The 10,205-nt window shown below is 51.3% G+C and overlaps 2 protein-coding genes across 2 annotated transcripts in view; both read right to left on the reverse strand.

Annotated features, from left to right (window-relative positions):
• Positions 1 to 5,322, reverse strand: part of CSUI_003428 (uncharacterized protein) — a 5,910-nt gene extending 588 nt beyond the window's left edge. The window contains exons 1-6 of the mRNA XM_068063626.1: positions 4,347 to 5,322; positions 3,543 to 3,692; positions 2,897 to 2,930; positions 2,526 to 2,555; positions 1,680 to 1,749; positions 377 to 457 (exon numbers count right to left, since the gene is read on the reverse strand). Coding sequence (XP_067924397.1) covers positions 377 to 457; positions 1,680 to 1,749; positions 2,526 to 2,555; positions 2,897 to 2,930; positions 3,543 to 3,692; positions 4,347 to 4,386 — 405 coding nt within the window. The 5' untranslated portion in view covers positions 4,387 to 5,322. The remainder of the gene's footprint in view (positions 1 to 376; positions 458 to 1,679; positions 1,750 to 2,525; positions 2,556 to 2,896; positions 2,931 to 3,542; positions 3,693 to 4,346) is intronic.
• Positions 5,323 to 6,957: 1,635 nt separating this feature from the next.
• CSUI_003429 (uncharacterized protein) lies at positions 6,958 to 9,577 on the reverse strand (the record flags this gene model as incomplete). The annotated part of the gene is made up of 3 exons (XM_068063627.1): positions 6,958 to 7,010; positions 7,878 to 7,950; positions 8,883 to 9,577. A coding segment is annotated over one exon (234 nt), but the record flags the coding sequence as incomplete, so codon positions are not given.
• Between the last annotated feature and the right edge of the window lie 628 nt (positions 9,578 to 10,205).

Genomic DNA, 10,205 nt, shown 5'->3' on the forward strand with positions numbered 1-10,205 from the left:
CTTTCGTTGATTCCTTCCTTACCTGAGGGGGGACCTCTTGCAAGCTAGCTAGCTATCTAAGTTCGGCTTAAGGGAACGTTCATCAAGACACTCTCGAAAGCAACCGCCACTCAACAACAAGAAGACAACTGAGAAGAACTCTAGAAACAAAGAACCATACGGTGAGACTACTGCTGTCAAAGGAAGGGGGGCGAAGGGGGGGGAGGGACGGCTAGCGGGGCTGGAGTAAACGAGCGAAGTCATCGATAGGGAGAGAAGAGAGAGAAAGAGAAAAGCAGAAGGAGTAGAAGTCGATTCCCAGTAAACCTTCTCACAAGATAGAGAGGCAAGAAGGGGGGTTAAGCGACAGTCTTGCCAAGTTATCTTTTTCACTTACGTTGAAGATGAGGGGTTTCTGCTCCCACTCTAGCGGCCATTCATCTCTGAAGTCGGTCAAGATCCCGCGCTCAAGGATTGCCTAGATACATCGTACAATGTGATAGAAAACAAGAGAAGCTCTCGAAGCAGGCTATACAAGGGATGCTTGGACGATCTCTTAACCTTTCACTCAAACATCATTCATCACACCTCACAGTCACGATGTGCTCCTCCTGCTGAATCCACCACCAAGATATCGCCCCTTCCAATACTCTATTGAAGACACTCAGACGATCACAGCCAAGGAATATACATGTATGAACGAAGATCTACACGCATATGTGTATATATACTTGGATAGAGATGTGAGTGAAGAGAAAACATTAGGCACACATATGGAAGCCCGTTTTGTAAGCGTGAAGAGGTCGATCAATACCTAGAGCATGTTTTACTCAGATTGGTGGAGAGAAATAAATCACGGTAAGAGGCAAGCTACAGTCTGCAACGGTCTAGAGTGTCTTGCCGTCTCCCTTGCCTCGGTGGACTAAGAGTGAGTGAGATAGAGATATCCTTTTTTCCCAGCAGGAATGAAGCATGAATTAGATGCAGAATCAGACATCCATACATAGAGTTTCTTCCTTCCTAGTCTTGTGGCGAGGAGAAGAAAAGGGATCTGAGAAAGCCGGTTTACGATGCAGCAAACCCTTTTACAACACCGGGCAAGTTTACCACCTCACTCACAGCTACGCTCCTTCGCTCAGATGAAACAACTAGCTCCACGGTCTCCTTCCCGTATAATGCATCGTCTATGTGCGAGATGATGTAGGTCTCTATTAGTGACAAGGAAAGAAATGGATAAGAACACGAGAGAGAGCTTTGGACACTCTACATGAAGAAGAAAACCCAACTGGAGTGGTTTGTAAGGTCATCTCTGGGTTCCTCTGGTATACGAACGAGGAAGGCAACGGCAGTCTGCAGAAGATAGGGCGTCGCCTTTATCCTATGTCTTGATGGAGAAAATGGGTATCAAACGGCAGGGTATTATGCGCACCGACCGGGAAGTGTATATATTTGAACGCTAAAGAGTCCACCATACACGCACGAGAAGTAGGGGAAGGCCGAACATCTCAAAACCTATGGAAGACCACAGAAAGAGGAGTCGGCCGACTACCTCCCATGTTATAGAATACAAGATAGGCATGTACTTTCTTCTTATCCTCTGCGCATGTGTGCCCAACATCAAAGCACAGACATGATAGAGGCCACTATACACACTCTTCCGTGGATAAGCGAAGGAACCTTGTCTTCTATGAAGGACTCACAGGATCGGAACAGAAGCGTACGTTCAGACGATAGGTAAAAGGTAAGGTAGTTGTCCCATCAAGGAACGTTCTGCGCTCGCACGACACAACAGCACCAGCGGGAAGATCCTGTCGCCCTTGGTACTCCTCACTCCACCTAAGCCTAGAGACACCTCTCTATTCACCCAAGCAACCATGAAATCCATAGTGTACCAACAGGAGACGATAAGAAAGGAGTTGAATCAATGGAAGTAGGCTCTAGCACTCGTAGGAAAGAAGTTCGATCAGTAGTGCTAGATTCTGTCGCAAGAGAAACAAACTAGGTACGCCATACAAAAGGACCACGCGAGCAAGACGGGACTGTGTAAAATGGATGGCTTCCCTTTGCCCCTGAAGAAACATCTTGCTTGCCCGTAGAGTATGAGACTATAAGGCTTCATACAACTGGGGGGTGCCGTTGTATATACAGACGCATGTAGCGGAGAAGAAGGAAGGAAGATATAACATGCTCCTCTTCTCAGGTGGTTGACGTGAGCCAAAAAAAACGCTCATAGATCTCCACTGTCGTCAGGACACATCCTTCATATACACCTCCTCCGCTAAAGTCCCTCGACTATTCTCCATTCTCCTCTAAGAAACTGTAGCTGCTACAAGAAGAGAAGGAAGACTTCTCAAGTCCACGGCGGTTCTTCTTGGACCCCACACGAGAGAAAGTCCCTCCAGACAGAGTCAGTGAGGAGGACAACAGCAGCAGGAGAGGGGGCCTGGAGGAGCCGAGAGGTATGGGATCGGTCTCTAGGGACTTTAGGTGCCCTTAGGAGCAAGAAAGCCTCGAGGTGTTCTGTTTCTTGTTTCTGATGATCTTACGCTGCTGTCGCCAGTGCCTCTGACTGAAAGCTGAAACAACATGCAAAAAAGAAACATATGAGAAGACAAGAAAGGAAGAACACTGATAGATCGATTGCCTTTTAGCGAGAATCAGAAACATGATGTGAACGTCAGAAACGCACACCCCTCTCGACTGCCCATTCGGGTGAACGGAACACGTCAACTGGAGAAGAAAAAAAGGTTCTACGGCACTCAATACACCAAAACGGAGGTGTATGTACACTACAGGGGAGAGGCGATCTAGTAAGCGAGAAGAAATCACGTGCAGTCTCTCTTAACCCGTGGATCCTCGTCTTACATATACATAGATATAACCTGCATACAGGAATGAGATGAACGCTCAGACTTACGCAAGATGGAGCTCCCTCTTGATCGGATCATACACTGCGACAAAACAACACAAGACTCACACACAGAGGACATCGCTCTGCCGCATGAAGGAGTACATCCCCGCCTTCACAACCCGTCCCACGACGTGTATAGTGATGTATCCAATGCTATTGTACTGCCGGCATGCGTCTGTAAACATGTACAGATATGTGCACAAGGAATATATAGAAAGAGATACCCGGACAAGGAGAGACGTGTACCATAGTCACGCTGCTGAAGGAAGGGTGGGTGAGGGATACCACGTTCGTCTGGGTCGCAAACTGGAGACAGCTAGCTAGCTAGCTAGCTGACTCGCTAGCCGCTAGATAAGCCTCCTCCTCCTCTCTAAGCCTCTCCGTCTGCAAGTAACGCAAGCTCATCTTTGGAAGTATAAACATTTTTACACCTTCAGATACACGTAGGTTCGAGACCTCAGTCACTATATATGGACGCCACTGCATGATCAGGCACGCCATCCGTATGATACGCGAATCCTAAAGCGGGAGTAAGTGTCTATACACCGGGAAGACACACGGAGAGCGGGTGTGATACGTTTATGCCGCATGATAGCGACTGTCAACACCCCTGCACGTTGTCTTTTATCCGTACATAGTCGAGCTGGCCTACCGTAATCACAGCATGGAGCAACCTCTCTCTCAACAGCAGCCTTAGTGGCCCATAGACTATCTGAAGGGACTTCCTGTACAGTCACCCAGTGACCTCTGATGCAATGAAGTTCACCAGGAGCCCTGCTAGAGGAAGCACTTGTCTCTCTCCCTACGAAAAGATAGGCAGACAGATTAAGGGAAGACACACGGGGAAATAGCAAGACTATTTCTCTTCCCTCTCCCGATCTCACTCCGGCCGTCACTACAAATCCAGGTCTGCCGTCACACCCTATCAGGATGATGGTACAAGGTGGTACGGGGGTAGCGACTAGCTGTATGTACACATGGGAGCTTGCAGTCTTTCCACGGCTAAATCAGTCGATAGACACGAGCATGTCTACCCTTATCTCGTGAGATATCCCAGTAGGGCCCCGCCAAACAGAAACGCCACTTTCTCCTTACAGCAATGCAGCTTCGATTGTATAGTGGTTCTATGTGGGAGGGAGAGCGTCCAGTAGACGACCAGCTGTTGCGTCTCCGTCTAGAAGAGAGAGGATTTCGAGTCCGACGAAAGGAGAAAAAGACATGCGGTGGTAAGGAGAGAAGTGCCTAGTATGGAGCATGCATAAAGGCCTCCCGACAATAAAGAGTGCCGCTGAGGGCTGTGATCTGTTCGGATACATGCTCGCTCACATTTGCTAAGAAACTCCGGAAAGGAAAAAAGCAAACGTGGTGACCGAAAGGTCTGCTCCTAATCATGCTCAGCTTCCCGTACACTGTCCTTCGCCGAAGCTCCACGCGGGCGTCATTCTGAAGATCTTACCTCCATCACACGACATTCTGCTTGGTGTGCGACGAGGCATCTTGCGGAAGGGAGCCGGCTATAAGCAGATATCACCCGAGAGAATATGGTCTCAAGCGGATAAACATCCTAACGGGTCGAGTGAGTGAGAGAAACGAAAACGGGACACTCAGGAGTGCGGCGCCCCCCTGAGCGACACAATACTAAAAGTAGAGAAAGATTCGCGACCTCGGCGCATTAACAAGAAGGGGACTGATCTGAGCATGCTGGAGATCTCAGTTCAGCGGCAGCAGCCCACACACGAAGATGTAGGCATTCCCTGAGCAACTCAGCGACGCCAGGCAGATGGCTGGGTGCCTCTGTCGAACACATGACGATAACAGGCCAGAAAAGGCCGCTTCACCCTGGTTACACGGTTGGTAGTACAGCTGGAAAAGTCCATGCATGCATGCGGAGCAAAGAGGAAAAGAGCTACCACTGGTGTAACGTGATTGGAAGTCAACTACAGGAGACTTCGGTTCTTTGCAAAAGAACCTCCCTGGGGCACCACCATTCTGGCTTTTCATGGCAGGTGTCTCATGTACCAGACTGCGCCTCGCCACTTGGGTGCGCTAGAAAGTGAACACGGGGGCGCAGCAGAGCCGAGATGAAGCGCCATATGTTAAAAAAACCGCATAATAGAGCATTAGCAGCAGAAGACGTGCTGGATTTTCTCGGAGAGAGAGCATAAACAGAAACACCGATGAGCGACAGAGACGGAGATCATTGCATGCGGGAAAAAAGCGAGGTAAGGCATGGCGTACTGCTCCGTGTGCAGAAGAGAAAACCACCACGGCTTTCAGTCCTCGTAGTGAAAAACCACGCCTGCTGATGATGGCTGGAGATCCGTTTCTGTGGAAAACCTCGGAGTAGAATAGGCGAATCTCCAAATCAAGTAGTGAACAGCCAACGGTTCTAGCCAGCACATTGCAGTACAAAGACGGAGAGCAGCAGGCTCGTCCTGCATTCCCTAAAGACTCATCGGTGCCTCGAAGCTCGCCACACTCGCGAGGTTACAGCGGCCTCCCTAGGTGGAATCGATTCACTTTATCAGTCCTTCTGGGAAACTGTCTGACCGATCATAGAGACTAAACAACGGCAACTGCACGGCTCCTCCCTGCGCCCGCCCCCCGGAAGCCTTCAAAGGTACTGCGACTGGTAGTCGTGGCGACGGCTCGTCCTGCTAGTCCCTCGAGTTCGACTAAGACTTATGTGTCTCGTGAGAGTGCTACAAAAGAGAAAACAGAATGAAACGCCAGTGGCACGGGCCGCCCAAGAGGCTGGCAAAGCGCAATAGATGTTGCCACCCATCGGAACAATATGAGAGTTCTCCGGTGTACCGCAGGTGGACACCAGTGTGCTGGTCGGTGTACATTGCTAGTGGCAACATGAACCTCCCCGTTGCGCTGCCCGGTGTACAGCAACTGGCGGCACTGCATGTTAGGTCACCAGTGCCCCAGATCCGAGAATGGCTTTCCTTGCGGCGTCACACTACACGGCACTTCCGCTGTACAAAAGGACACTCCGCGTTGCAACGTGTTTGGAGTCCGCCGCACGCTCCCAAAGACCACTGGCTTACACCCGAGTGTACAGCTGAGCTCGCCTATGAGAAGGGCGCAATCGACGGCGCTGTTTCGATCAGTATTTTTCAACGTGGTGCATGATTCATTCTCCCTCTGCTCTCCTGCGTGCGCACGGCTTCTTTCGTCGTCGCAGAAAGTCACGCCCACGCAGGACAAGCAGTCTACACTTGCCCCCGTGTCTTCCCTTTACCCTAGCGTCTGTTTCCGCACCGGTCCGGCGACAGCCACAGAGTCGTCCCGCCAGGGGCAGTACCCCTAGATGGGTATCATCATGGTACTGTAGCAGTTGCCCTGCTGACTATTAGCCGGGCGACGCTGTAGCCTTGCGGGCATGACAAATGACTTAGTGTGGAAGATGCTTGAGCAGCCCTACAGTGGGGAATTGATGGCAGACTCCGCTTGAGTAGACGTTCTTGGATCGGTCGAGCGAAAGCAAGAAATGCCACTTGTTCACGAGTCCCTACCCTACCATCTTTAAAATAGTTTGACTGCACTCAAAGTTGGTTCATTTGACTCACTCTTCACCATCCCTTTAGGTGGGCTTCCTAGGAGAGTGCCATTGTTTTATCGGGTGACTGCACGGCAACGGCGAGTTCTAATGCAACGCTGGACAGGAGTTCTAATGCAGTTCACAGGAATCGTGCTGAGGACGAGACTACAGCCAGTCAGAATATCAGACGTTGCTGTGGCTCGTAGGGGAGCCTAGCGCAACTCGACAGCTCGCGGATCGAGGGAACGAGTGCCAGGAATCAACGCGAGAGGAGAGACCGCCCCGTCCCGCCTAAGCGAATGGGGAGAGTATGAGCCTGAAACCGTGGTAAGTCAAGTTAGGGGGGGTGTGACCCGTAGACTTCTTCATGAATATGACGTTCCTACTATTACATGAGTTATGCGTAACCTCTGAGCCAGGATGGGCGTGCGTACGCGGTTGTCAAGAGAGACACGACGTTGCAACAAGTAGGCGTTCTAGGGAAAACACGCCCACACTATCCGTAGTACCCGCAATGTCAGAACGCCCCTCCGAAACACACGTATGTATCGAGTAACATACATTCATGCCATTCTGCACAAGTAACATACGCCCACACATACACAGGTTTAGAATTTAGCATGTCCACACGCCGCAAATCTATCTGCATAAATATGGCGCCGATACACATTAACATTTATGGGTCGACATGCGCACGCCAGATAAATACTTTAGACAACAGATATACATATATATTGCGCTGCTGGTATCGGCTCACATCCGGTCCCACACACCATGTAAACACATCACCACACGCAGCTCACATACATGTTATCACGAACAACATAAATCCATGATGTGTCTACCACCATAGCTTCCCCACACACGTCTGCTACGCCACCTTCATACCTATATTCCAACACAGGTGCTCATAGCATACGCGAAAGCCACAGGAAACAACATGCACGCAGCTCACACTCCATTTCGTCTGCATACTCCACGTGCAACACATAGATACATACACACGGACCTGTACGCATACAGTACACATGTGTGAACACGTGTACTTACACGCGCCACAAATACCTACATACACAGCCCACATACATAAGCATTGCGTTGGTGTACAACCTCGACATACACGGGCGCGCTTAGTCCGCGCACATCAGAATCTAACCCCACATACCTGTCGGCATACTTACACCACGTGCACACATCCCTGAAAATGTCACACGGATACATCATATATAGACGTCACGCACGTCTGTACACATTGCATGTCACGCCTATACGCAAGCAAGCAAAATATACTGAGGGACTGATCATGTAGCCCTGCGGTGCTAGCCCTGCCGGACTTCGAGAGAATGTCCATATTGTACACGGGTGCGTCGGACTGCGCATTGGGAGCTGCGTCCGCACAGGGGCCTGAAGCGCACGAAGCCGCCTTCATATCCCACTTACTCTCACGGGCGCAATCATCCGATCTAAGGGAAAGAACTGTTGTCAGCTACTGGGCTGTGTAGCAGTTACGCTCCTGCTTCAGGTGCGCACATTTCATAAAGGGACAAACCGCCATTCTTTGATCTTTCCAAAGCGAACTAGTCATCCTGCCGATATTATGCGTGCTCCCCAGTCAGTTCGTTACCAATTATAGAGTACGGGATGAAATACCGTGCATACCCCAGAACGGACCAAACAACGAAAAAGGCAGTGGAGGTCCTAATTATACGGCGGGGTGGTATCCGATTCATCCGTCTGTGTCAGAACTGTGAAGGAACACGTGCGGAACACACTCAGCGTATCATTGCTTGCTGGACAAGCTGATGGTGTCCGGGCTAAGAAGCGCTCGCTGCACCGGCCTTACCTTATGCAAGAGGGCGCGGTTTTGTGTGGGTATATGTGACAGCAGCTGCAAGATCTCAAATTTTACATTTTTACTCGATTACTTAGGCGCAGGCCACCAGCCAGTCGAGAAGACAGCGAAGGCCTTCTCCGGAGAGTACATGTGAGACAATGGGGAGAGAGATGTGCATGGGTACTTGCGGCAATCTGCCTGCAGTGTCAACAAAACAAGTCTGGGTGCACTAAGCCACCTCGGTTATTGCAGCAGCTAAGTTTCCCGGATAGACTGTGGCAGCGTATTTCTGTGGACTTTGTCATAGGGCTACTCTCGTCGGCCGCGCAAGCCTACGACTCTATCTGCGTCGTCATCGACAGGCTGTGTAGAGGGCACGTTTCTTCCCGCTGCACCATCGACTACGACGAAGCATTTGCCGAGTTGTCTATTCATCGTGTGTTTCGCTTGTACGGGTTCCCGAAGTCCATCGTGTCTGACAGGAATCCGGAATCCGTAATTGTGTTTGGGAGTCTGTCTGTGCGCGGTTGACTATCCAGCGGCCGCTCTCAACGTTCGCCCATACTCCCACTGACGGGCAGACGGAGAGAACAATCAGCGTATCGACGCACCTGAGTCGGGGATACGTTGGGGAAGAAGAGGAAAAGTGAGTTGCTTTTCTTTCCACAGCAGAATTTGCCTGCGACAGTGCTGTGCGGGAGTTGGGCGGTGGCAGACTTCTTTTCGTGGGCATACGTGCAGCCCCCAGGGGACTTCAGCGGAGTACCGCCAAGTCAAGTAACGACCCACAAGGACTTGCTAAGGGAGGCCGCCACATGGGTGTCACCAGCGAAAGCCATTCCGACGAAGGCGGACGCGACACGAAAGAAAACATTGCCCCGGTGCCCACCAGCAGGAAGTACTGCAAGCTGGCGACTGGGCTTTCGTTCCTCTCACGTGCTACGGTCGCAGGGGACGGGGTAGGAAGCTGGGGCGGCGCCGGGTAGGGCCGTAAACTGTAGTGAAGCGTGCTACCGATGTAGGCTATCTTGTCGGTTCCCAACCAGGGATACGCCTCCGTCACGTTGAAGATCAATATTTTACAGAGACGTGCAATGCCAGCTCGATAACCGCGTGTGCTGCCGCGAAGCGAACACGGCAAGGCAGGCCCAGGGACCTCAGGACACCAACGCCCACGTGACGGTGGTCGTTTGTCGAGAAGGACGGAACCCGTACGCTGTCTAGACGACGCTCACCTCCCGGCAGCGGAAAAAAGTGACCGGGCAGAGCAACGCCAGTTCCTAGTGAAAAGCGGTCTGAAATCTTTGCCACCGAAGATATACAACTGAAGCAACGTACACGTGCTGGCGAGGAATCAGCAGGCGGAGGGTAGTGTGGAGCCAGCGATGCGACGTCGCGGACGGGGCTCGGGACCCACGTTCTCGCGCGTACAAGCCGTGTCCGGCGTGTGTCTATGGCCAGTGGACGATGGTGTGCGATGTGGAGTGTACTGCTCGGACCACCCGGGCCACGAGCCGTCCCTGAAGCCCAAGCCCCAGAACTATGTTTGCTAAGTGTTGCTAACGAACACTACACCTTTAGACCGCAAACACACTGAACATTCAGGATGCAGACGTCAAGCCAGGGTCGGGGGAACGCTTGGGCTGGCGTACGCTTTCACCAACTGCGACTCCGCCGGCGCTTTGCAATTGATGCTTTTAGTCTACGGGATTTCCCTCACCAGCCGCGAACTTCCACCTAGAGCTATTCTGTTTAGTTTGAGCAAGGTTATTGTTGTGCTTTCGAAACACGAAGATACCGCAGTCACACAAGCGCGACAACGCAACCACGCAACCGCCCAAACACAAGTCCATCTACTAACGAATGTAACAAGAGAGTTGTTGACAGCTGCACAAAAATAACATTGGATAGGTGTGAGCTCCGCCACGCCCAGC

Source organism: Cystoisospora suis (genome assembly GCF_002600585.1).
Source record: "Cystoisospora suis strain Wien I chromosome Unknown contig_1527, whole genome shotgun sequence".
NCBI classification, from domain to species: domain Eukaryota; phylum Apicomplexa; class Conoidasida; order Eucoccidiorida; family Sarcocystidae; genus Cystoisospora; species Cystoisospora suis.